The 27,934-nt window shown below is 42.3% G+C and overlaps 2 protein-coding genes across 2 annotated transcripts in view; one reads left to right on the top strand and one right to left on the bottom strand.

The window, feature by feature from the left end:
* Nucleotides 1-14,980, bottom strand: part of MGLL (monoglyceride lipase) — an 88,814-nt gene extending 73,834 nt beyond the window's left edge. Inside the window, exons 1-2 of the mRNA XM_030500863.1 lie at nt 14,718-14,980; nt 14,487-14,616 (exon numbers count right to left, since the gene is read on the bottom strand). Of these exons, the coding sequence (XP_030356723.1) occupies nt 14,487-14,505 (19 nt within the window). The 5' untranslated portion in view covers nt 14,506-14,616; nt 14,718-14,980. The remainder of the gene's footprint in view (nt 1-14,486; nt 14,617-14,717) is intronic.
* On the top strand, nt 270-27,258 carry KBTBD12 (kelch repeat and BTB domain containing 12). Its single transcript, XM_030500861.1, has 5 exons — nt 270-1,354; nt 2,297-2,567; nt 5,759-5,909; nt 14,735-14,932; nt 26,301-27,258. The coding sequence occupies exons 1-5, from the start codon at nt 285-287 to the stop codon at nt 26,468-26,470; spliced, it is 1,860 nt and encodes a 619-aa protein (XP_030356721.1). The 5' UTR covers nt 270-284; the 3' UTR covers nt 26,471-27,258.
* Nucleotides 27,259-27,934: the final 676 nt, after the last annotated feature.

The following is a 27,934-nucleotide window of genomic DNA, read 5'->3' on the forward strand; positions in this document are numbered from 1 at the left end:
CTTGGAGGTGTGTGCTATTGAATAGTGAAGCGTTGATTTTGTCCCGTAGATCTTATTTTGTCCCGTAGATCTTCAGCCTGAGACTACAAGTTTACATACTTTTAATGCATTACGGATTTATATCAGATGGTCGCCCTATAGAATGACCATCTTTAGATATTAACACAATATTCACTTGCCCAATAATTTGTTCTTATTGGACAATTGTGCTTCTGCCTCTAGGAACATTCCTGATGAAGACCTTGAATTCGGAGATTTAAAACTAGGAAGTTTGGGGATCAACCATGGATCATAAGGCTGAGGAGAAAAGAAAGCAGTGCCACAGCTTGACTTTGTTGGAACAAGTAAAGAGAATGAAAGAATCAGCAGAGATAATTGATGTTGTCCTAGTTGCAGAAGGTGAGAAATTCCCCTGCCATAAGGTGGTGCTGGCTGCCTTCAGTCCCTATTTCAAAGCCATGTTTACCTGTGGCTTGGTTGAATGCACTCAAAGGGAAGTGGTGCTATATGACATCTCAGCAGAGAGCGTGGCCGTGCTCCTCACGTACATGTACAGCGCAGAGCTGCACCTCACCAACCACAACGTGCAGACTGTTGCGCTTGCTGCTTATTTCATGCAGATGGAAGATGTTTTCAGTATGTGTCAGAAGTACATGATGGACCATATGGACACTTCCAACTGTGTGGGCATCTACTACTTTGCAAGCCACATTGGGGCAGAAGATTTATCTGATCAAGCAAGGAAATATTTGTATCAGCATTTTGCTGAGGTGAGCCTACAGGAAGAAATATTAGAGATTGAATTCCAGCAGCTGTTGACTCTCATAAAATCAGATGATCTGAATATTTCCAGGGAGGAGAACATTCTGGACCTTGTCATTCGATGGGTCAAACACAGCAGAAAATCACGTGAAGAGCACCTCATTGAGCTCCTGAAGCAAGTGAGACTGGTACTTGTCAGCCCCTCCTTTCTGCTGGAAGCCCGCAAAAGGAACACAATGATCCTGTGCAATTCAGAATGCAATGACATGTTTGAGGAAGCACTGAAAGCCATCAAACTATCCAGCCACCCTTCTCTTAGCCTGCGCTATGGCATGGAGACTACTGATGTCTTACTCTGCATCGGCAACAATTCTCTCGGCATTAGGTCAAGACATGGTAGTTACGCAGATGCCAGTTTTTGCTACGCTCCTGCGACAAAAAAGACTTACTTCATCTCCTCCCCAAAGTACGGAGAGGGTTTAGGATGTGTTTGCACTGGTGTCGTGACTGAGAAAAATGATATTATTGTGGCAGGCGAGGCAAGCGCTGTCAAAAGGTCCAGACAAAAGACCAGGAACATCGAAATTTATAGGTGTGTACCCTGAGTCAGAAATTCCCACATTACTTAAACATTTTAAATCCAAATAATGTTTCTGGGAACAAAAAAGACCATTAGACAAAACATTCTTTACTTGAAAGTTTTCCCAGAGATTTCAATTAATCAATTTGTCACAATTTATCTTCATAGTACTGAATTATAAACATACAACCAAATCTTGATGCCTTTTCTCCTGAAAGAAGCAGGATTTGCTCTAGTGGCATCTCTGTGTAAGTGAGCTTGATTAGATCCTACATCAGTGTATGTGGATTTCCTATTGTCCTTATGGAAATCTCAACGTTTTCCTGGGATACTCTTTTCTAGGTCATTATGAGGGGGAAATGAGTCAAGTAATGGCCCAAGGAGTTCAGTAAGACAGAGAGAACACACTTCTCTGTTGATGATTGATAGTACTTCAGAGAGTAAAGGAGAGTGACTGATAGCTCTAAACCCTCGTTCTGGTTTTATTCATGTCTTTTTCAGATGCACACATTTTAAAGAAAACTAGATGTTTTCGGGATTAAAGATAAAAGTAAGAAATGGTGACTGCATTTGCAAATACAGATCCCTAAATTTAAGGAAGTAAATCCACACTGAGGCAGATGAAGTGGCCTTATTTTCAGCAGTGCTGAGTTCTTGCTCCTCTCACTAAGTTCAGTCAAAACTGTGACTGAGCAGCACATGCAGAAATATGGGACTTCTTGCCTTAATGGGGACCAAATATCTTTGAAAGGATGCCTAGGACTGCACATGCTAAAAATGCTTGATCTTACAAACATTGGGCTCAACTTCATAACTTCTCTGTGAAGGAGAAAGATCCTCCTATCATTGCACCATTGTGTGAATAAACATCGATGATCAAGGGGGTAATGTTTCAGAACAAGCTGATGGGACCTCAGTGAACCAGGGCATTTACAGCTTTGGGTTTTCCTGCAGATACCACCAGCGAGGCAACCAGTTTTGGCACAGCCTGTGCACCACTGAGCTCCGTGAACTCTACGCATTGGGCAGTATCCATAATGATCTCTATGTAATAGGAGGGCAAATGAAAGTGAAAAATCAGTATCTGGTCACAAACAGTGTGGAAAAGTATTCCATGGAGCAAGGCACCTGGAGAACCACAGCACCTCTTCCTGTACCGTTAGCCTGCCATATGGTGGTGACGGTGAAGAATAAGCTCTATGTGCTGGGTGGATGGACGCCACAGGTTAAGAAATGTGCCAGTTACTTTATTTTGTTTGTGCACTAACAAACTCTGCTGTGTAATTTTATGGTGCTTCTTGCATAGGAAACAGCAGAAGAATATTGCTCACATGCATGGAACCATAGAATCCCAGACTGGTTTGTGTTGGACCTTAACGCTCATCCAGTTCCAACCTCCTGCCATGGGCAGGGACACCTTCCACTAGAGCAGGTTGCTCAAAAGCCCCATTCCTCTGCTTAAACATCTTTTGTAGGAAAAGCAAACAGGATGAATAATGTCCATCATGTGCCATCCTCACTGTAAATGCCAGCTTCAGGAAGAGCTGTGCTTTCACAGAGATGTGCACAATGAGCAAGAATTTAAAATACATCTCCTGTGTCAACATGGGTTCCAGCCTTTCCCTTCCATGTATACCATTCTCTTAATGCGTTTAGGTGTCAGTAAATAATGGTATTTAAGTCATACAGGGGCCCCTAACTGAGCTCTGTCTCAGGAAGTGTGAACACAGGTAAATTCTAGGGACAGATCTGTATATGAAATTTAAAGTTCAGCTCAATTCCTCAGGAAGCTTTCTTGGGTAACTAACATTCATTTATTTGATTTTCATTATATTGTATTCTCTGGAACACAAATTCCTGTAATCGATCCATTTATTTGTTTCAGTTGCATTGCTTGGCCATGTACAGTTATAACAGGAATTTTCAACAGTTCCACAGACACCAGGTTCGGTAGTGCGGGGAATACAGAGACCTATGCTACAAGGAACATGGATGTCAGGAGCAGTACTTGCTCTCTCCAGTTGCTTCCAGTGCAAATGATCTTAATTTTAAGAGTGTAGCCCATTCTTATCTACTGCTCAGTGCAATTTAAATTTGAGCAGTCAAGATAAAGCCCCTCATTTACTTGACAATGAAGAAGAGCATCTGTAATCCTATTGCCAACAGCAACATGTTCAGACTGTCATCACATCTCATTGGTTTGTGTTCTCTTGAAATGAATTGCTGTTTAAAGTATTGAAAAGTGAGAAGCATTGAGCAAAGATTTCCACCTCTTTGGATGTTTTGAGTGCAGGACTTCCCAAAGGAGACAACAGGAACATCAGAGAGTATTTCTGATACTGAAAAACCTGAGCAAGGATACCTCACTATTTAAAGGATGAAAATAGGAAAACACTTCATGTAGAAACAACCTGTGAAAAAACTTGAACTGAAAGACACGTCATATAACAAAGATGGATGTTGAAGTCAGACAATTAGCGTTGTCTTGCTTAATAGCTCTCTGGACAGATTGTAAGGGGGGAAAATGGCTTAGAATTCAGAATATTGAGCCAAGAATGGTTTTAAAAAACAATACAGGCATCTTGAAAACACCTGAAGGGGATACCTGCCATCCAGTGCTATCTGAAACAATACATGGAGTCTGAGTTTATGTATAAATAGGTTTGAGATGAGCAGATTAACAGTAATAAATTAAACCCATATCTTTGTAAGATTAGGGTGTACCTGAAAAGATCAGAACAAAATAGCTAAAGCTCTCCAAAAACATGCTTTAGGACCAGCACTGCAGAGTGCTGAGTTCTTCTCGTACCATCTATCTCCTTCACTCACCTGCCAGATGCAATGACTGTAGAGCTGGGGCTACCACAGCTGCACTATGAAAGCAGACTGGTTCCTCGAGCCAGGAGCTGTTCCTGTGCTCAAGCACTGAATGTTCTGTCAATCCTGAACAAATACTAACGACACAGCATTGATGGAGTGCCCTAAATGTGTGTGTCCATTACAGGACAGAGATAAATACATGTTCCCATCCCACTCCGGCTTTGTAATTGGAACAAGACAAGGCAAAGTCAAGTCAGGACATCAAATGACAGCTTAGGAGGGCAAGGGCTTGACTCCCAGCAGCATTGCTCTGGCTCAGCATTGGTCCAGCCTCACTGGTGCCAATGGAGTTAAAAACCATAGTGACTCCAGCCTTGGCAGATGGGGCTCTTAAAATTGGCCCTTGAGACAGAGAGAAGGGCTGCTGGATGTTATATTTTCTGTACATAAAGAGCGAAGGGTGTGATCTGAGGTGAACATTACCACAAAAATGAGGTAGGTTGTGAATTTACATCATGTCAAATGGTGCCTGCTCCTAGGTATATGCTTACCTTGTGTTGAAAATACACAGCTCACTCCTCTTTCAGTGAATAAATTAGTGTTTCACGCTTAGCACAGAGAAACAGCATGCCCCTGGGCACTTACAGGGAGTAACCAAAGGACTAAATATTTACTTTCTAGTTTGCCTTCTACTATCTTGCCCATGACATTAGTGTTGGGAAGGTCTTTTTGGAAAGAATAATAACTAAGAAAGCAAGAACACATGTAACACCATCAGAAGCAAGCAAAGTAGTTCTCTCCTCCTCACTCTCTCTACCTGAAACCTTTCATCCCAAAACATGTCAGGATCCTCCCCCCACAGCCTACTGCTTACATTCAAGTGTGTCGATCCTAGAAAATATAATCTGAGTTCCCTGAATCATACAAGACAAGCAGATAAAGGGGAAGAAGATTAGAGAGAACAAGAGGAGTAGGAGTATTAAAAGACTATTATGGCAGCACAGATTAGTGGGGGGGGGGGGTAGGAACTTATTATAAAAACTATTGAAGTTACAGCAGTCGAACAACATTACTCTGGTTAGGCTGACTAAATAAACACACAAGTGACTTGAGAATAAATTATGTATATGTACAGGCCTGAGAAATGCCAGCAAAGTACCTCAGTGAGAATCACAGTACGGTCTGAGTTACAGTGGGTATAGATTTCAACCTTTAGCAGGAAGAAAGATGCCAATAGACTGGGTTTCCCTCTGTTATTAGGACTTTAACAGCAGCCTTGTGAAAAAAGTATGTTCAACCAGAGGCAGAACCCATGGATAGGTTCATGGAGGGCCCATGAATATTGTCATTACCCAAATCCCCAGCTTTATTGCTGCAGGATGCAGATGTCCTCTTATTCACTTGCCTTCCACAGTGCTCTCCCAACCACAAGTCATGGGTGCTGTTAAACCCCAGGGAGCATGAATCACTTTGCGGCTATAATTGATGTGTTTATGTTATTTATCTGCCGAGCTGTCTACTGTGATTAATTGCATGAAGGCATGTGCAGAGGGCTCCAAATGTTGTATTATTACATGGCTGTCATATTTCATACAGATGGATCTGCCTGACGATGAGCCGGATCGATTAAGTAACAGAATGTTTCGGTACGACCCAGGCCAGGACAAATGGACAGAAAGAGCACCGATGAAGTACTCCAAATACTGCTTCAGTGCAGCCGTAGTCAACAGTGAGATTTATGTCTTGGGTAAGAGGAAACAGATTTTGAACAGATAGTACCTAACTTGTTCTTCTTTACAGCAATTTGCCTCTGCGAAGTGAAATATCTCACCCTGTGCTAAATACTGTAGGACAAAGTATATTGGGCTAAAAGGACAGCGTTTTTTCTCAAGTTATTTTCCCCCCTCAACACTTCTCCTTTCCCTAATATACGTAGATTAAAGTAAGGGAAAGTTTAGTGTTCTGGGTTAATAGACTTTGCTCTTTAAACCACTTTTTCTTGGAGTATATAGATAACAATGAATTTTGAAAGGTGAGTAGAGAAGCCTTGGTAGTGCCATTTCACAGGTTAGCAGTGAAAAGCGAAGGAACATACCCAGCATAGAATCATAGAATTCCAGACTGGTTTGGGTTGAAGGGATCTTAAAGCTCATCCAGTTCCAACCCCCTGCCACGGGCAGGGACACCTTCCACTAGAGCAGGTTGCTCCAAGCCCTGTCCAACCTGGCCTTGAACACTGCCAGCATCATAAAAAGGAAGATGGAAAAGAGAATTCAGATATCCCAGTCAAAACCAACATTATTTGTGGATTCTGATAAAATTCAATGAATTATCTCTTCCTTCACCTTATTGCAGTACATTAAAAAAAAAAATAAATATTTCATTTTGTCATTTTTTGATTGACTATTTCCAATTTTTTGTTTCAAAACAGTATTTTGACTGGAAGTTTTAAGACTTGTGTGAGTCTTGTTTCCTTAGGAAATCAAGTAATAGTAGAACTAATTTTTAATTGAAAGACAAACCTGACACTGAGCCAAAACTGATTTGTCAACAAATTCTACCTGTGAATATGCTGCTTCAAATCCACCTTTAACAGTGCGGGTGGAAATGAAGATTTATCTGCAGCCTCTACGGGCATCTTGCAGACTGCACCCATCTAAGAAGATCCAGATCTGCTGGGAGCAGAGGAAGGAGAAGGGAGGGAGGCAAGGTGAAAACAGGTAAATGTAAGATATGTTCTGTATGCCATGACCAAACCCTGCTTCCAAGGAATAAAAACATGAAATAAAGAAATACATAGCTCTGGCTTGGTACGTAAAGATGCTGCAGAAAGATGAGACTTCTTTCAAGCAGCTCTCGAAAACAAAGTCCTTAAATGAAGTTTGTCAGTTCTTTCAGGCAGGATCTTCGCTTTCCTGTACACTTCATACAGGTGTCAGCACATTCAGGATTAGATGGGATTCCGGAGCATAAATGAAAAATCACTGCAGAGAAAGTTCATCCTCTCTAATGTCTCTGAATGTGATTTCTGCCATAAATATGAAGCAAAAGGCAAAGCACTAGCTTTGAATAAGATGCAGTAGCAGACTGATATACAAGTTTAAATTTTGCTCTCATCCATATAGGTGTAAATCTGTAGTAACTAGTCTGCTGATCTCAATTGTCAGAGATTGTTGTGCCAGACGAGTTTTGTTCTAACCCAGAATGATTCTTAGCCTTTGAAGTGTTAATTTCTGAAAAGTCCTGTTGGCACAGAACAGAGAGAACACAGTCACTGTCCAAAATCCCTTCCCAGCCTAATTGCCAGCTCCAGCATGTAAAGCCCTCATCATTTCAGTGGAATTATTCTAGAGTCACTCTGATGGAGGAAAAACCATCATAAATAAATAAAATAGAGAAATACTATAGAGGTTTTGGCCTGAGTAATAGCATTGTTCAGGAACCTGTACCATGGGTCTGACTCAGCAATCCTGCAATGTAATTGTCTGTCATGTAATGTTCCTAGAAATTCTTATGCTATTTATACAGTGTACATAATCCTCATAAAGTAAATGAACAGCATTTCCTAAGGCTCAAAATCCTTTCTCCTATTCATCCCATTTGATGGTCTTAGCTCTTTCTCCCCATATTTTCCCAGGAACATAACTATATAGGTTGGAAAGCCCAAGAAAGAGCGGTATTGTGTTCTTAATGACAGGGGCAATTGAGACACTTTTGGAAGCAAACCAGATGGGAGGGCTCTATTTAAGGTCACACATTTTAATCTCTTGCTTAAAAAAATACCCTTTCCAGCTCAGTCTTTGAAAACTCCCTATAGCCAATGTACAAACTGGGAAAATTTATCCACATAAATCAGCTTGAATGCCATATTCATTAGCTTCTGTTAAAGCATGCTGAAATGCAGGTCACTGGTAAAAACTGTTGTATCACCATGACAGCTTTACCCATGTGCTGTTTTTATGTTATATAATTCCTGCTTTATAAATAAGAACATATAGAAGGACGTTAATGAGAAATCCTAATGGGGAGATTTAGGAACAAGGAATTTTTGTTGATCTTCCTCAGCATGGCATCTCACCTCTTACAACTTTTTGTTTTCCCTCCTGAGTTCTTGCTGAGAGCTTCTTTTAAAAGTTTAAGCAGTTAAATGAGGTTCAACTGAATCCTGAATGTTTCAATCATAAAATATCTATTTGAATATGTACTTTGGGGTCTCTCTGCAAAGGAAAGTGTGTGTAGGAAGGGCTGGAAGGAGACATTTCACTTTCCTGTTTAAGTATTAACTGTGCGTTTGAATAACACCTTCTTCTAAAATAAACAAACACATCTATTTATAAATATACTTCGGAGTTCTGACAAGTAGCAGCTCATGGGCCTGATTCTGCTCTAGTACACCTGTGCAACAGATTCCCTAGTGCCTGTGTGCAGGGAGGAGCAGAAAAGGCAAAAATCTCATGTGATAGATAAGATCAGAAATGCTTTCTACTGATTTAGAGATTATCAAAGGAAATGAGAACAAGGCACTAGAGGACAAAAGGAGCGGGAACTGAAGCAGTGACCATGTTTAGGAAGACAATCATTTGTGTTTTCAGCCCTGCTGCTAATCAGTCTATTGCCCTCATGCCTTCTACAAGCTGCATTACCTCATCTGCTGGGCTCTGTATTAGTAAAGAATGACAGTGCTTCTCGGTTTCACCCTTGGAAGTGCCTGCCAGGGCTAGCTTTATGGCTCCCTTCTTTCCCCAGACACCAGCCCAGCTTTGCATGGAATGAGAGCACAGCATCAGTGCTGAGCCTCTCAGGTTGAGTGCTGCTGAAGAGTAAAGAAGGGAAACGTTATGTGAGAGATTAGCGCTATTAAATCCATTGTGCGTCCCAGAGATCAATTTAATAGTGAATTATTCTATGGGAAGCAAAGCTTAGATTTCACTTGCTTATTGGGGAATTACTGCTGATTTTTGTCCCCCACCCTTTTCCCAGGTTCTTTTGATAAAAATTCAAAGAGGCAATAAGAAGAATACATGTTGCTGGGTTTTGTGCTCTGAGGACTTAATGACATGATAAAAAATTATAGTGTCAGTGCCCTGAGGGCACTAACAGGTCTTGAGCATCCTGAACAGCATCACCTGGGGCCTCCACCCACAGGCTCTGCCCATAGGCCCAGGAGCATCATTTAAACACAGGCTTGGGGGCTATCAGCCCTTTCTCATCACCTTGCCTTTGCCTGAGAATTGTGGGTAGGACCTTCTGCAATTGCCTGCCTCTGGATCTGTGGCGCTGAGCCCTGATGGTGAGTTCACTACCTGGGTCACTTTCCCTTTGGAAGCAGCTTTGCTCTTGTTGCTTCCCAATATACTGCACTGGCTGAGAGGCTGTAGCTCATGTCAAATTTCAGGTGTCTGTTGGTGAGGGGAACCAAATTCAGTGGTGTGAAGTCTGGTTTCGGAGCTTCCCACCACCCTGCTCCACTCAGTGGAGTACAAAACCTCTTTTCAGTCCTGTCTGAACCACCAGCTACCTTGTAGGTGTCATTTTGATCAGCCCTCCTGCTCATGCAATGAGCAATCTAGACTTAGATCTGTATGCCTATCGGGGGGGGTGTGGGAATTGTCCATGTGGGACTCAGCTGGCTGGCAAATTTAGCTGCAGAAGAGCTCGGTGTGGAGGAGACTTGGAAGTGCAATTGCTCTGTGTTACTGCCTGCTTCAACAAGTATCAGTGATGTAGGCGAAGTTGCTGGGTTCATAGAATCCCAGAATGGTTTGGATTGAGACCTTAAAGTTTATCTAGTTGCAACTCCCCTGTCACGGGCAGGGGCACACATAGGTTGGAATGTTCCTTTTCTCTTTAAATGTAACTGTATATCAATCTCACTCCTATAGAAATACACAGCTAAATCTAAGGCATTTATTTTCTTTGCACCTGCTGAACTAATTATTACCAGTGACTCTTTACCACTTTACTGCTGTTCCCCCTCAAGCGCTGGGAGGCTGTTCTGTTATTAGAACTCATGTAACTCAAATTGCATTCAGTCTTCTCTGATGAGTGTGGGGTGAGGGAGAGGCAGCTGACCTCACCAAAGTGATCTGCTTTGCCTTCAGCCAGCTATGAGCAGCGTGTGGGTATAGCAGGGCACAGAACCCTTCCTCACTGGGATTCTGGACACATACTAATTGCATCACCTGTCCTGCTCTGCCTTCTTGCTGCAAAGGCTTGTCTTCTCTATCCTGATTTCTTAATAAAGATCATATATTTTATTTATATATTTATTTTACTAACAGAGCTTCATGTTAAATTTAAAGTCCATTAGCACCACTGCGTGCAGAGTGCCCTTGAAAGTATGTTTGATTGCAGAATCATCCAGGCGTGATATGAAAAGCTCTCAAGCATTAATGGCTTTGTGAGTACGAAGGTGGCTTCACTGGTTTTTTTTAGTGCTTCAGTGGCATCTGAAACAAATCCCAGGGAAAGTGCATTGTGTAAAAAGCCTAATGTGTTGAAAGGGTGTATTTGTAATGGGAGGGGGGAAGGCTGAGTTAGGGGGTTAAATCCTCTGGTGTAATCAATGTGCAAATGACAGGAATGTCTAAAACTCCCAGTGAGAAATCCATCTTCCCCTGCTCTAAGGACTTGTAATTGGGCTTTTTGCAGAGAACTAAGCCAGGTGGTGCTGAATTCACCTGCTCGGTGAGATAGGGGAGCATGGCTTAATGAAGGACCCTCCCCAGATTCCATCACAGAATGCGCAGGGGAGTAGCTATTGCTGCCCTTCAGATACCTGTCAGGGCTCCTGGGAGGCTGTGACACAGCATTTGTGCTTTAATGATGCCATCCATAGCTTTGGAGGGTTTAAGGAACTATCCCAAGTACAGGTCCACATGCTGCAGGAGGGCTGCTTGGCATGAGAGTCTTCCCCAAATGGTCCAAAGTTGGTAAAGAGGGCAGAGCTCTTCACTGCACTCTGCCTTAGCATCTTAAATGTCATCTCCTTTTTATGTAAGGTCTCTTTTAGGAGCAGAGCATGAACTCAGTTGTTCAGTTGCTCTCTGCTCAGAGAACATGAAATAAAGACAATCCTCATGGTCTGTACTGTAATTCCACATGTCTCCCCTTGCACTCCTAATGGTTTTGGAGATGTGAATGGAACAGCCAGTGGAACAGGATGATCTGGAGTCATGAGGGATGCAGCACAAAGCAGCTAGAATTGTCTGACACAGCAAGTTTCTTTTTATCTGCCAACTTGAAGCCTCACGTGGTATTTACACTGTACATGATGGATGGTGTTGTTAATGTGAGATGCCTCTGCTTGGTTGCAGATGTGAATTGATTTAAAGCTGAGATTTATTTTTTTCTTCCTGATTTGTGTATTCAGTTCTTTGGGAAAAGGCCTGAGACATCAGCCTCCATAGGGGAATAAAAGTTGTCTCACAGCAGTATTTCTCAACTACTGCAGCTGGGAACATAGTGAAGCAGAGTCTAATATCCTCAGATTCCTTTGTTAGCAATATTTCAGAGCTAGCATTGCTTTGGAAGAGGAGATTGAAATTCTTCATTTCTTATTTTTCAGAAGAGTGGTTTTCTAACCTTGAAAATGAGACTTTACTCCCCTCTGATTTTCCTTCTTACTTTCTATTGGCTGAGAACTTGGCTTTGCCCCTGTTGTAAAGTGAACATGAAATTGGATTTATCTGAAACAACTGCTGAGGGTGTAAAGAAAATGGAGATATCTTGTAGCTTCAGGTCTGTCTGTGGTCATGACTGGATTAAAGGAGGTTGCATTTAAGTTGCTTAAACTATCCAGTGAATATGTCACAAATACTTTGAAATGTGGCAGCTCTTGAACTTGTCAGAAGATGCTTCAATAGGTCATGAAAAAGTTACTTCTCAACTTCTTTCTTTTCATACAGTAAAAGTGCTTGGGGATGGGGGGCAAATCCCTGGATTGGCAGCTGAATGTCTCCATGAACTGGCAATTGGGAATTTATTGCACAAAGTCACTGCCTGTGCTGTATTAGTTTTGTACCTGATTATTTCTATTCTTTCTGAAGTTACCATACCCTGTAGTAATTCAATTTAGAAACAGGCAATAAAAATACACTAAGAAAGAAACAGCGATTATGGCTCTGGAAGAGTTCAGGGGCATTTTGTCCACTTGAAATATTGAGGCAATCAGCAAAGCTATTTCTGTTTGACTCTGACATGCCAAATGCATTCCCTAACTGGTACCATTAATTCCTCTGACTGAACAAGATGCTTTCTCAGTCTTCATACAGAAATTTTTCTTATGGGTGAGTGCATGTTCATAGTGGTGTACAGCAACACCTGGGCTAATGTAAAATAGGCTGGCTTGATAACCAGCAGCAGCCTCCTTTTGGTACCACAGAACTGCCTTCTGAACAGATGAAACTTGTCTGTGGGGAGCTTTAGTATTATTGGTTCCCAGTTAAAACCACCTTGTTGAAACCTTTCTACATTACACTGCACTGTGTAGAGTGCCCACACCCTGGTAGCAAACTGTCTTGCCTGCTGTACTCTGTGATTTTACCAAAGGATGCTGTAGAATCAGAAAGGTTGTGATAAGAAATGAATAGCCTTATCATTAAAAAACTTTGATTAGCCCTTTAAAATTTTCTTGATAAATTTAGGGTAATTTAAGGACAGTGTCCTGTCCTTAAAGTGGCACCTCTCTTACAAGTCATGAAGGAGTGATGGAGAATGTTGCATGGAAGAGGATAATGCTCCTGGCATAAAGAACAATACAATAGGTAAAAGTTTGAGTACAATAATAAGTCAAAAATCTGAATTTTATTCTTGTTTCTAAACAGCCCTAAGGAATAGCTTAGTGAGGCTCCACTGCAAGAAAGGCTCAGCATGGGGATGCATACAACTCCCTTTTGGACAAGGAAATGATTAGAAAAATTCCATGACCAAAATTACTGCTCACCTCAGCTCTCTGAGGAGAATCCAGCCTCTGAGGAGGAGCCCATCAGAGCAAATGCTGCTTAGTTGGGGGTGTTGAGCTAGTAATGAGAACTTGTCTAAGTACCCTGAGGGGAACCTAATACAAACTGTGAGGACCTTGCTGGTGGGTATTAGGGCAAGTAAAGATTTGCTGTGCATGGAAAAGGAGCTGAAAACCAAACCCTGTGAAAGTTTTCAAATACAAATATTGAGCTTAACCGAATGCTGCTAACTTCAATGAGAGGAAAGCTTCCTGCTGGTGATGATGGGCGCTGAATTTCCTTCTGGTTATTCTGCTCTGATGCAGGGATAACTTCTCTTATCTTTAACTGACTCTAAAATACAGACCAGGAATACAGTGGTAGCAAATCTGGAGCAATGTGGTCCCCATTTACATGTAGTCGCCTCTTGCAAATACCTCTGGAGAATGCAGAAAAGGTTGAAAAAACACAGCCCATGTTAAAAGGCAGATGTAAACCCATATGCAAATAAAACTTGGAGCACCAGGGGCTCATTTCTCTGATAGATCAGCATTAGGAGCAATAGATTTTAAAAGCAGCTGCACCAGCCTTGTAGAGGTTACGCTTGCAGCCCTTCCATTTGTTTATGCAAAGGCATAATTACATGCCATATAATGCATTTTGGATTTGCACAAGTGAGCAGTCCTACACGTGTATCTGGGAAGCAAGGCTCCACGTGGAAACTGCATATTGCAGTCATTTTGTGTTTGAAAGTGGTCACACACACACACACACACACATATGCACAAAAGAACTGCTTCAGCATGGCATCAGTGCTCATTACAGGATATTGTGTCCACTGGCACAGATGGGAAACCTGTGAGGGTACGTCAGCATGTTAATTCTTGAGAAGCAGGGGCTGTGATTTCCAAAGCTGGATTTGATCACAGGAAAGGATTTGGAAAGGCAGCATTCACACTGATTCCAGTGTTTGGTGTTTCTAGTGCACACTGAGACCTCAGGTATGTCTGCAGCCTGTTGCAGTGTGTCCCAGCAAATGAAAGCTGGGATCTGTTTTAATCCTGACTTTGAGCATCCTGATTAACCCTTCAGCAGCAGGGCTTCTCATAAGTAACTCAGCTGGCACTCCTGCATATTAGATGGGTTCATTTCTGGAAGTTGACTTCCCTTAAGAAGTGGGTGTCATCTTTTTCTTTTATTGAAGACAAGTAAGGAACAAATCCAAGGGATTGTTGGGTAACACATGGGGATCAAATCCACTATCAGTAACTAGAAAATAGGTTTTGATCTGTTGCAACTTAATGATAAAGTGATTCGTCCAGCACAGAGAACAAGTAATCATGACAATTTCTACCATATAGGCAGAGAACAAGACAAAATACCTTTGCCTTTTGAAGACATGCTGCTTGTCCTTCTTTTGATACAAGGCTTCAGAGAGGATCTTGCTTTGATGTCTGCAGATAATGTGCAGCAGCTTCTACTTTGAGTTTACTTTCTCACAAACTTCTGGAGCTGCAAAAGGCAAAAGGGAGGGAGGGAGATGAGGACCTGCACACAAAGCGATGCTGCCAGCAATGTCTTTTTCAGCAGAACTTGAGACTGCCTTATTTGACCTGGGTGTCTTTTGCAGGAGGAATTGGGTGCCTTGGTCATGACAGAGGACAGACACGGAAATGTCTTGATGCAGTGGAGATTTACAACCCTGATGGAGACTTCTGGAGGGATGGACCCCTGATGCCTTCTCCCCTCCTCTCCTTACGAACAAACTCCACCAGCGCCGGCTCCGTGGAAGGGAAACTCTACCTCTGTGGAGGATTTCATGGAGCAGGTACTAAGATAAGTCTGTTCTCTGTGTAGTTGAAATCAGTTTCACTATACACACACTGACATGATGACCAATCAACCCTGTCAGGTGGCACTGGCATGCCCTGGAACCACAGATCTGATTCAGCCTTTGGACTCCCAGCTCCCAATGTCAATATGAATCGTGTTCTGTTTGCCCTTTGTTTTTTTTCCTTAACAGAACATGAAAAATTAAGGATGTTTCTGATCTGCACTAAACCTCTACAGCCTTAGTAGAATTCTCCTGTATTTACACCCAGAGCTACTGAGATCAGGAGCTTACTGTGTTATGGACATTAAAGAACTTGGGTATATTTGTTGAAGACTAAGGTGTTATCCATCTGTCCTTAGCCAAGCTACCTGGCTTTGCATATTTACTTACATGCTTTTCTTAACCTGTGTTGAAAAAGCTTGTGTATTTAATGAGTACTCTGGGTAGGGAACTGAGACACAGAGAGACTAAAAATCCAGATCTGGTGAATTTAAGTAATCCTAGCCCTATGGCTACATTTCTTCTTTTAAGTCATCTTCTTTCAGGCTGTTCTTAGTTCTATCTAAATCTCCAGTTCCGCTAACCAGTATTTTTTTCTTCATAAATGCAAAGAGTCTCAAAACAGGCACACTTAAACTCTTCTGCTACACACAGCTGCCACCCCAATTTCCTTTCTAGGAGAAAGCAGCAATACAGATGCATTATCCACTGCTAATAAACATCACGTCAGGTTCGTTGTTACCTAGGAGTAGCCACTGGTATCACTGGGCGATGTGTCCTTTGCCTTACACTGATCCCAGTTGCACTGACTGGCTTGTATAACAAACTCTAAAGCTGCTTTTAGAATGATGATTTTCGTCTAGTTCAGAACTCATCTTCCCCCTCCCTTCCTGTGCTACTCTTTGAGGAAGCTGCTTCCTGAAAGCGTTTGCATGGCAGCTTTCTAACAAGCATGTTCTTCTGATGGAGCTTCTGTGACCTCAGAGCTATTATAGTTGTGACACATCACTGTGTTTCCATAGCAAACACTCTGCCATCATATTTTTCTCTTTCTCAGCAGCACTACAAAAAATGCTAAAGTTAGTGGGTACAAATCTCAACAGGCTGCCTAGGGCAGTGGTGCAGTCACCATCCCTGGAGGGATTTGAAAGATATGTAGATGGTGCTTAGGGAGATGGTTTAGTGGTGGACTTGTCAGTGCTGAGTTAATGGTTGCACTTGATGATCTTAAAGGTCTTTTCCAACCTAAACAATTCTATGATCATTTGCACTGGCAAATGAAGCAATTTCATTCAAGATGACTAACAGATTAATATGAGATTTTCTGCACAAAGTACCTTCAGAGCAATAAAAACGCACTCTGCAAAATCCCACCATGTGCTGTCACTGAGCCATGTCTGAAGAGTGGTAGTGGTGGGAGAGGTTGAAAGTCCCCCTCTGTATTTCAAGAGAGCCATCTCCTGTATGTTTATATAATGCCAGCTCAATGGGGTCCTCATTCCTGATGGTACTAGTGCAATCTATATAATTGTGTATAGAATTCCCCTGCACTAAAAGTGTTGTTTAGATTGGAAAACAAGAAGTCAAAGTTGGAAAATACCAGTTTTGTGGTTACCTGCGCAACCTGAATTCTGACCCCCCACATGTGCATTTTGTATACCAGTGAAGAAATAGTATGTGATCGTGTGGGTACACATTGTTATGATCTATTAACAAGGGAGCCAAAATAAGATTCTCACTGTCAACTGTAATAATTCAGCTGTATCCACATGTTTGAGGAGTTGAGAGGAAGCTGTGCCTTAATGGCAGGCTTGTTAATGTGACTTTCAAGTTATTAAAGGAAAAAGGCTTTCTAAATGTTTATAACAATAAATTTCTAGCTACCATCATCAAGAAGAAGATGGCTGGAGTCCATATGCTGAACGTGAAGTTCTCTAGCTGGCCTCTATTCCTGGCCCTGTCTTCTCTGCATGCTGGAAAGAGCTTTCACCTGATCTGTTCTTCAGGGGTGAAGGGTGGACTGAGAGAGGGTATTTATATTGTCATCAAGGCCAGGTTGGACGGGGCTTGGAGCAACCTGCTTTAGTGGAAGGTGTTCCTGCCTCTGGCAGGGGGGTGGGAACTGGATGAGCTTTAAGGTCCCTTCCAACCCAAACCAGTCTGGGATTTCTGTCATATGGGAACTTGGAGAGGGTGGCTTGACTCTGATCTTCCACAGCTACAGCTGCTCAGCAGCTTCAAGATATTCCTAGAACAGCATGTGCTGCTGCTTTAGTAGCAGATCAGGTTATTTTAGAATGTGCTTGTTTGGTTTTAGTCTTTTGGGTTTCTTGGCATGTCATTTCGGGTTTTGTGAGGGACACAAATAAGAGGATATTCCAATTTTACAAAACATTGTAATTTAGTTGTAACCAAGAGGATTTTTTGGAACAAGCCGGAGGCACAGCTGTAGCCTCTGGGGTTTCTGCCTGCTGAAGGGCTGCTGTAAGCATTGATGAATGAGTGCTTCTCAAAAAAAGAGAATAAGCCACAATCACTGCTGCAATGCACAGTCTTAGCCAATGTATGTAGGAGGCTGGCAGCAACTCCCTGTGTACTTTAGATCTGTCCCCAACTCAGAGCCTCAACTTGCCTTTGTATGTGCTTAAACCCACTCTTGATCCAGCAGCATGAAAGCTGACCTACTAAGGATGTTGTTACACCTTAATTTTACATGTGTGCCATGCTCTCTGTGCCTTTCTGCACAAGTATTGACCACAATGGGTAATTAGAGACCAGAGATGCTACACGTGAACACAAAGCTGAAAAGCAGTTGTCAACTGCTCAAAAGGCCTTAAATTTGGATGGATAGATGAGTACTGCTTGGCTACCTACTGAGTCCTATGTGACACTTGAAATCCTGTGATGGCAGGATTCCCACCCCATATATATTGCCTCTCACAAATCCTTGCCTGCTTTAAGGAGGACAAGTGGTGCAGCCCCAACAGCATCCGCAGGAGCAGCGGAAGAGAAACTGCAGCTACTTAAAGTCTCCAGAGGGAAGTCAGTTTGGCCAGCTGAGAGTAGTAATGTGGGGCACAGCCTCTCTAAAGAATGAGTGGGCTCCAAAGTGTGTCCAAGCTTCCTTTGAACTACAACGAATGCTGTTCAGTGTTGAGCTTTGTTGTTAAACACAGCTTGTAAGACTGCACCTGCTGAGGATTCCTCAAGCTAGAAGCTTGCTCAAAGCCTGGCCATAAAAGGGGAAAAGGGATTAATTCAGCTGGAGTTTAGACACTTATCTGGACTGCCTACACTAAGACCTTAGTGACCCGAGGCTTCCTGCAGCATATGGAGAAGCACAGACACTGCCAAAGGGGTATTCAGGTTCCCTGGTGTTTTACATCCTCTCTGAAAGACCAGAAGGCAATTTGGAACTCTGAGGACCTCCCTTGTATCTTAATGCTTTGTGTTTCCATCAGGAAATGGGGGATTTTAACCTGGCTTAGCTAAGGCAAATGCATCAGGAGCTCAGTGTCTATGGTTAGATGGTAGAAACCACTCTGAGACCTCTGTGTTGTATCACTAGCTGGGAAATGTTCTTATGATCACAATAAGTACCCAAAAAATAACTTCTGCTTGTTTTGAATTTGTTTCCTCAGCAAAACTTGCAGAACTTCATCTGTTCATCAGTAGTTTATATGAATTGGCTCATTTTCCACAAAACTATTATGGCAATAGGAACCATTAATCTGCTTGTCCCAGACAATCAGCTCCAGCTCTCTGTTCTAACCGTTAGAATACGGTGCTGTGTTTCCTGTTGTAACTATGGGTTTTAAACCAGCCGTTGCAGCCTGACTGTACAATGTTCTCTTGACATGGCTTATTTCCTTTCCCTTTACACAGAACTAACCCTGCCCCCTGCACAGGCTGACAGCTATTAATTAACACTGCCCTGTGCAAGGCAGAAGCAGCCTCATTAGTGTTCCTCCCTGAAGGAGGAGAGGAGCAGCTCTTCAGGTATGCAGCATCACACATGCTTGGAAAACGCCTGCCAGATTGAGTTCCCTTTCTTTTTGATTGCTTCTGGGATTATAAATATCTTTTTCTGGTGAAAATAATGAAGGCGAGGCTGTGTGCCTGTTTGCTGGGACTGTGTCTTCTGCTGTCAGCTTGTGGAGGCACGTGTTGGTTGACTTTGAGTTGTTGGTGCACAAATGCAGATCTTTTAGCCTGTTTCGGGGGGCTGAGGGTTGTAGCTTTATTTAGTTTCAGATTATAGATGTTGGTCCAGCTGTCTGTTTCACAGATTTGAATTAATAAATCCAAATCCAAAGTTGATTACAGGTCTTTTTAACTTGATGCATGCTGTCGTGTATCAGCAGTACTGTGACCAGCAGGACCAGGGCAGTGACCATCCCCCTGTGCTGGGCACTGGTGAGGCTGCACCTTGAATCCTGTGTCAGTTCTGTACCCTTCACTACAAGAGAGACATTGAGGTGCTGGAGCGGGGCCAGAGAAGGGCACCGGAGCTGGTGCAGGGCCTGGAGCACAAGTGTGATGAGGAACGGCTGATGGACCTGGGGGGGGTTAGTCTGGAGAAGAGAAGGCTCAAGGGGGGGACCTTATCACTCTCTACAACTGCCTGACAGGAGGCTGGAGCCAGGAGGGGGCTGGTCTCTGCTCCCGCCTCAATGCAAAATAGGAAATGTTTAACAGGTATGCAATTAGCAACACATATCACTTTAAGTCTTATGATTTTGTCAGCTAATGGCACTTGATGTAGAACTGTCTTTCTCTGAACTGGGAATTTTGCCATATCCCTCCAAATGTAGTTTGTAGCAGAGAAGATAAATGTACTGCTTCCCTACTGTATGTGTTGAGAAATTCTGTACTGTGTTTAGCAGCATGTGTGGGACCGGAGCTGCTTCACACAGTTCTGTTATTTACTTACTGACATCAAGCAGAACTTAATTTTTCATTTAAGGGGTGTTACAGTCAGAAGAATGGGAAAGGGAAGAAAAATTGATGAACTTGGCATGCAAGAATCTCCATTTTGTGTTTGCAGCTGATAGCCAAGATAGGGGAGAGTGACACTGGGTCCTATGAGCTGTGTGATTCCGATTCTACAGAAAAGATATTTATTTACCCTTTATTCATTTTCTCTTCTTCCTCATTTGCATAAACGTCCTCATTTCCATAAACTGCAATCCATACATTGTAATAGAGCAGCATTGCTTGCGGCAGTGCAGAACTCTGTAGTAATTACTGTATTCCAGCTGAGCTAATGAGTTTGTATCTCCACGCCATCCTCTCCTGACAGTGGACTAGCTTAATAGTTATTTATTTTGACTAATCTCCCATAAAGGCTGTTCCCCCTAGTCTCCTCCATTATGTGATTTAGATGGAGAATCATTCTAGTGCTTGTTTTTTTATTATAGTGGTTATGGAACATTACTGGAATCAAATTAAATTTAGACATATTAAGGAGTCTGGCACAGTAAATACTGCACTTGTGAAGTTTGGGGGTTGAAGGATTGGAACAAAACCTGTTTCTCCAGCACCTTCCCATGTTCCTAGCTAAATAAAGCAGAGGAGCAAACCCTGGGCTGCCTATCTACAGCACTGTTTGTTTTCTCTGTTAGCATTTACTGGGCAGCAGTGAATAATTAAAGTTCTCCTGCCCACAGTTGTTACCATTTGAATAAATACCGCCACCAATGAAAGGGTTCATGGACCCTGGGTTTAGCTCAGCATAGAAATCTGCCTGCAGTTGCCCGCTGTGCCGCAGGCTCTGCTGCATCTCCAGCCTCAAAAATGCTATCTGACCTTTTGCCTAATTCTCGTCCAGTGGGAGAGAGCAGAAGAGACCTTTCCAGCTCTATGCCTTCCCGGGAAGGGCAGCCCATTTACCCCTGCTCATTAGCCAGAAACTCACTGCTGGAGATAAGTGCAGTACAGGTCAGGCAGTTGCTGAGGAGCAGCATCTGCTCGCTTCAGATCCACATGCAACCTGCTATGTGACAGCACGTTATTAGCAATTCAGTCCTGCTCCTTACTAAGGCTCACAGTTTATAAAGGGTTAATGAATGATTAATAGATATTTTTATGCATTCTAATTAATTGTTGAAGAGGTCAGTAGGTTGTTTAGAAACATGGCTTGTAGCCATGTATGACATCTTCTATTGTGTTCATAACTGCCTGTCATGCACACAGTCTAAACATGCTTTAAATCCTCTATTAATAATGTATTAACCCATTGCAAGGCCTTCAGAAACAGTATCTCAGAATGGTCTGAGATTGGTCATTTTTATTCTGATCTTTTCAGTTCTTACTCATATGAATGGTGCGTTGACTTCAAGAGACTGATCCTGCTGCTGTGTCTGTGATCCTGCCACCACCTGCAGCACAAGCAGGGTCAGTGCTTGGAAAATTGCCTGAAAGACGCCCTCCCTATGAACAGGCAAAATCTGAGAAGATTTTAAAAGCTGGAGTAGCTGGATCAATCCCAAGAAAAACAGTTGAAGTAACTGAATTAGAAGTTCCTTCCTATAGAACATCCCATTCTTATATATATATATACACACATATATATAATTTAAATATACATCAATTTGTGAGTGAACGGGTGGATCATGAAACCATGCTCCTGAAGAATGGCACAGCAGCACAAGAGGATAGAGGTCCTGCCTAGGAGAGTGAATCTCTTACCTTACTCCACGCAGGTGCTCTGGAAACAGTAAGCAGCCACAGTTGTAAATTTGAGCCCCAATCTGCCTCCCAGCTTTTGCTGTGCCTGGGATATGCTGCCTTGACACTTAACATCATGAAGGCTGGCCAGCATGTTAAACAGTCAAGGCAGGTTCCCTCTCCTGTGTATTCTCTGCCTGCTTCTGCCCACAGGCACGGATGATGGATGTACTTGACCCCAAAGGGGTGCTTGCTGTGTTACTCCAGCAGGGCTGGTGGAGCGAGGGGGCAGCTCATACACACAAATGGGACTGAAGGCCATAGACTTGATGAACTTATTCTTTTTCCTCCTGCAAATGAGAAGCCAGGACATCTGGTGGTAATGATCTAAATGCGCTTTTATCCCATTGCAGCACAAACGTGAATTCCCAGGTCACCTAACTCCATATTGTGTAATTATGAAAGCAGCTATTAGTGGCGAGAAAGATAAGTAGCGGAGGCCAGTCCCATATGCTTAAAATCATTCTCCGGTATAGATAATGGCATGCAAAACCCAGTACAAACCAGCAGCAGGGGCTGAGCTACTTCAAGATAGCTCTAGGGTGGCCATTGGGTGACAAGAACTGGGGAAGCCAGTGAAAGAAACACCTGAATAAACATTTCAGGGACTGTTGGGGAACTGGCAAGCACCTTGTGATGTTCCAGTTCTTTTTTTCCATGGGAAAAGCAGAGCAGACAGTTGGCAGTTCAACCACTACAGGTTTGGTGTCTTGTTTTATAAACCGGTTGATGGTGAAAGAAGATAGAGCCAGATTTAACTCCAGTGAACTAAAATTCAGCATGCATTTTTTTGAATTCAATGCTCTGGGCACTAAACAGGCTATAGTAGAGTGGATTTATTTGTATTGGCTTACAAACATAATAGCTGCATGGTTAATAGTCTTGGACGACCTATAGATTTCCTACCTGTTAAGTATGTTGCTTAATTCTTTAATGTCTGCCCCCCTTTAACCCTCCCAACCCCAAACTAATAATTGTATCTGAATGTTTGGTTCCAAATAGAAAAGAGAAAACAAGGTCAAAAAAGCCCAAAAGTGGTAATAAATATTCCCATGGGAAGTTGTTCCTCCACCCACCGACCTCCAAATCACAAATGGAATGCAGCTAAAAAAACATAATGCCAAAAAAGTGGATCAAATATTTGTTGCCTGCAGTTGGAGCAGGGTCTTTCCAAGAATGGTTCACGCTGATTTATGGTCAATCCTGATTCAAATGACGGGAGAAAACTTGCAGCATGAAATGAAGTCTGGCCATATTTGGGGAGTGAATCATAAACCTTTTAGGGAAAACGGAGTTGTGTGTATGTGCAGGCAATCACTTAGTGCAAATCCATCATTTTGCTGGGTTTTTTCTGCACATTCGAGGAAAAATTTCATACAAAAAACTGTGGAAAAGTGTTTTGTTTACAGACCAGAATATAAAAGAGAATTTACAGATTAGGCTCATTTTGCTTTCAGCCTGCTATATACTTGCATACATGAAATAGAATTTTAGCATTTATAAATTAAACATTTTCAGGTGTAACTCCAGTTCTTTCACTGGGAAAAGATGGTTCGTAGGCTCAGTGTTAGCCTTCAGTCTTCACTTGTACATTGAAGCAGCATAACTATGCCAAAAGAGCTCTGACTTTCTTTTAACATACCACAATTTCTCATGGGGATAAATTTATGCTGGAATTCATGTTCTCTACACTGCTCTAGCCTTATCCCTTCCTGAATAAGAGTTAACCAGATTGTTAGAAACACTGTTTTACTGCTTGAAAAGGTTCTGCATTAGAGTTAGGTTTGTATTACCTGAATATTTCTAACATAAAGTGGTTTAACTCCCTTGCAGAAAAACATAGTGTGAAAGTTCCTTAAAACTTCTCATGGTTAAACAAGAAGGTGCAGGAAAATACCACCTCATTTTGTAGGGAAAAATGAAAGTCTTTGGAAAGGAGTGAAATCATTTCATTAGCTGAGGTGGTTGTCTGGCAAGCAATGCATAATAATGCTGTGTATGACAGGGAGTTCTAAGGGGTGGCTTTTTAAGCATGTAATCTGTGTAATACAGCCAGTTTCTTGTTGTAGATGTGGCATTATTCTCCTGTAAGCAAAACTGGCTGCTAAGATATTGCCTTAGAAAAAAATAAAGGCAATTAAATAGGTTGAACCAATGAGCCAGAATAGGGAATTATTTGTACCTTCCATCTTAAAACTGTTTATTGGGATTAAAGCCCAAATCCAACATTAAGGCCTGGAATCAAAGGTGGTGTTCTCTTTGAAAAATATCCTTTCTAATGTCCTAACCAAGAAGGGGAGGGAGAGAGAGGAGAAAGAAAAAGCTTCAGAATTGAGGTCTTTTGACTCATTTCCCTTTAAAAAAAGAAAAGGGGGATGTAATTGGGATGAATTTTTTTTCTGGAGGATGCCTATTTTGAGCAGTGCTTTTCCTTACATGAACTTTCTCATCCAAAGGGTGCTGCCTCCTTTCACATTCAACAAGATAAGACTAGAGAAATGATTGCTTCTCTTATTCCAACAACATCCTCTCATTATCTCCCAAGGGTTAGGAGCTAACTAGGGTTAGTTTCCATGTGCTGGGAAGCAGAATTTGTAGCATGGAACAAATGCAGTTACAACATTCCACAGAAAAGGGAAACGGGACATGAAAGGTTGTGAGCCACTAAGGTCAGGAAAAACACAGCAAGGCTTTAAGGAAGGGTTGCTGAACCTGCCTTTTGATGTTTTAATTATGATCTTTTCCTTGTCGAGTGTTGCAATCACCCACAGAATGTCTCTGTTCCAGCATTGGATTTTTTTTTTTTCCCCTCTGATTGTCTTGTTTTTGTTATCATCGGTGCCAAAGAAAATCCAGGCATAGAAATTCATTGCATAAAGGAGATGATCTGATAACCAATACAGGGACTGGAGCCTCCCATGTCACAGTTTAGGTCTATTTGTGTCTCTGTGTTTGCCTCTTAGGAAAAACCTGTTCACTTGTAGGGTCAAACAGAAATCAGCTCTCTGCTGGCACTGGCATGCGGTATTTGTCTGCAGTTTCAGTCAGACCTCCTCTCCTCACACATAACTGCGCTATTAGTAGTTTGTCATCTTCTCTCTTGGGTGGGTGCAGCCTTCCTATGTATTATTATCATTATTATCCTTTAATATCCAGGTTCCATAAGCAAGCCATCATGACTGTTGTTTCACTTTCTGTGAACAGCAGAAACAAATAGGACATGGACTGTTGAGATTAAGTTAAATCCTGAAATCGTGGAACCTAAACCACAACAGCACTGTCTTAGGGGTAGTAAGCCCCCAGGGTGGCTGTCCTCTGGAGGAGTGTGTGGTCTGTGGTTCCAACCTCAGAAACAATATATGCTGCTGGATGCTCTTCTGTATTTCATTCTTTTTCTTCTCTTCAATCCTTTGCTGCCTGTTTTGCAGGAGGGCAGTGTCCAAGCGAGATGCAGCCCATAGATATGAAGGATAGGCTTGGAGGTTGTTCTGGTTCGGTTTTTAAAGCAGCTTTCTAGAAAGGATAGCTGAATGGGAACCTGTAAGGTTCAGCCTATCACCAGTCTTGTGATATCACTGGATTCATAAAACAGTGCTGAGTATTCAATGTTTCTTGTGATGATGGTTCTTATCCTGCTACCTGTGAAGTGTCAGGGCTTTGGAAATCTCCAAGACCTGGCTTTCAACACATCTGTCCAGAAATTCATCAGAAGGAGGCTGACAGCAAAGCATGTGCTTGTCCTCAGCTCAAAGTAAGAAAAGCTTAGACTAAGGTTACTTGCTGTGAGAAAGCAGCTTTAAGATTAAAAGGGAGCAGAAGTGAAAGGCACTCTTGGACACCTTATATTTTTAGGAGAAAACTTGGCTTGAGAAAACAATTTAGGAGAAAACAAATGCCGGAGAGTTCAGGACTTTAGTTAGCAAAGAAAGATTTTGTGTTCTTGTGAGTTTAATATAGCGCTGCTGGTTGACAGCTATAGCTCTGCTGCATGGTGGTTCTTTCTTTTTTTTTTTGTTAGTCTCGGTAAAATGATGCTTGTCTTGAGATTGGCTGTGATTTAATGGCATTCTTTTAACCTGACTCTTCATGACAAATTCCTCAGCACTTCAGTTAAAAGACATTTGAAGCCCTGGAGGTTTCCTTCTGTCTTTATTTCTCCCCCAAATCACAGGATGTCCAGACTTTGCACGCAAGCCATAATATTGGAGTGCTTCCAGCAGTCTGAGGACTGTGTTTTACTTGGGGCAATGAAAAGGCAACACGCTGCATATAGGCATACTCATTAACAATAGGCAATACTCTGTCTAGAAGATGGGCTTTTGACAACTGATTGCACAATGAAATGCCACCTGCATACTTGTACCAGGACAGAGCACCTGATGCTTTTGTCCCTGCAGCTGCACCTGGAGCCAGAGTGTGAGGACTGAATACACTGTGCAGATCTCCATCTGCACTGTTTCATTCCCTGTATGTTGACAACTCACATGCTCTTCGAACAGTGTAGCTGTTACTATCACAGAAATTACCTTTTCATTGCCACCTTACAGAGCAGTCGTCATCATAACTGCACAAACCTTTTTGGTCCAGTTTGACTTGACTCCTGATTTCTGCTGTTGTTGCTTCTGTTTTTCAGCTCGTCATGAAGTTATCACCAAAGAGATCCTCGAGCTGGATCCATGGGAGAACCAGTGGAATGTCATGGCCATCAATGTCCTCATGCATGACAGCTATGATGTTTGCCTTGTGGCAAGGCTGAACCCACGGGATCTTATTCCTCCTCCTGCAGATTTAGTGGACCAGTAAAGTTCAGTGGCTCTCTGCTTCCAGGTTCTGTAGAAACTGAAGGATTTGGAGAGAAAAATGCTGCGCTGGCTGTGGGTGACAGCCGAGTCCCATGGAGAGGAGCTGGTGACACACGCTTAAGGACCCAATTGCCTTTGAGCTGCACTTCTCAGATGATGCACAATTTACTAGTTCTGCTACTCTGGACAAGTTGTAGCAAGCATGGACTTCAGTGGTACTAATCAGTGACCAGTTTGTAAGGTCTTAACCACTCTGGTTGCTCAACACAGTGATACGCATAAGATCAAGGAGGCAAACTCTGCTTTTAAATGTTTTTAAGCATAATCAGTAGAAAGTTCTTCCAATTAACAATCCAATGTTGGAAACTCTTTAACTATTGTTGCTACTGCAAAGTAAGGGGAATCTTGTTCTAATTTCTCTATGGACCTCTCAACACAGCTGGAAGCAAAGCTCTTGAGTTCCAACCCTAACTATTCTATGATTCTAAGTGTTTCCTTGTGAAACCCCAATTCTACTGATTTTGCTTCTTTCACTTTTTTTGTTTTAAGGCAGAATATTTTAAAAGCTTGTTTTTGTCTTCAGTCTCTGCTCTGTGGCCTGTTCCTGACAACTCAAATCCTCCTGCAGTTTAGAGCCTGAGTTAACCAACTGGATTTCGCTCTCTGAAAGACTGGCTACTTGGAATAGCTCAGGGGGAGAAGGGAGCCTTTTACAGGCTTCCATCAGTCATATTTGAACACATATGTGGAACACAGCTGAGACTCCTCTATTAAATGTTTATTCCAGTAGTGAGCTGGCTGTTTCTTTCCCACTTCATATGTTTTGCTTTTTAGACTGATCTTTAATGAGCTGGATGGAAGGAAAGGATGTATTCTGAAATGTCTGTCTTGATAACAGAGGAGAGTGATTGCATATGGTTTATACACTGGCCTTGCTTGAGCTGTGGTGGGCAGCAACAGATTTTTCTTCGTGCACCGAGCATTGTGCTTCCTGCTGCCCACAGGTTTTAATGGTTACCAAGGAATCTGCTATGTCCATGCCTCTCTGTTCCTGCCCAAGTCCAAATATGCAGCACTATATGTCAAGCAGGGAGTTGTTTTCTTCTGGACTAAATATCTAGAACAGGGGCACTAATTTGGTAGTTTTGTGGGGGCCCCAATGTAGTTTGTGGTTTACCCTTGGGGTGACTACAATTTCTAAAGCAATAGTTGGGAATGAAAGCTTGCCTGAGGAAGAAGCAGAAAGCGTGCTTATTGAGAGGTATAGAGCTCAGCCAAAATCCTCCTGAGAGTACATGAATACTGTATGTCTGATATATCCATGGGTAGTCTCACATTGCTGGGAAAGTCCTTATGAGTCTTAATTTCTTCTATTACAAATACTGATGCTAAAGAAAAACATTATGGAATAGGCATTCAGTATCACTGAAATAATAGTTAACTTCAACCCCTTTCTGTCTGAGCA

The sequence above is a fragment of the Strigops habroptila genome, chromosome 11, assembly GCF_004027225.2.
Source record: "Strigops habroptila isolate Jane chromosome 11, bStrHab1.2.pri, whole genome shotgun sequence".
Taxonomy (NCBI): Eukaryota; Metazoa; Chordata; class Aves; order Psittaciformes; family Psittacidae; genus Strigops; species Strigops habroptila.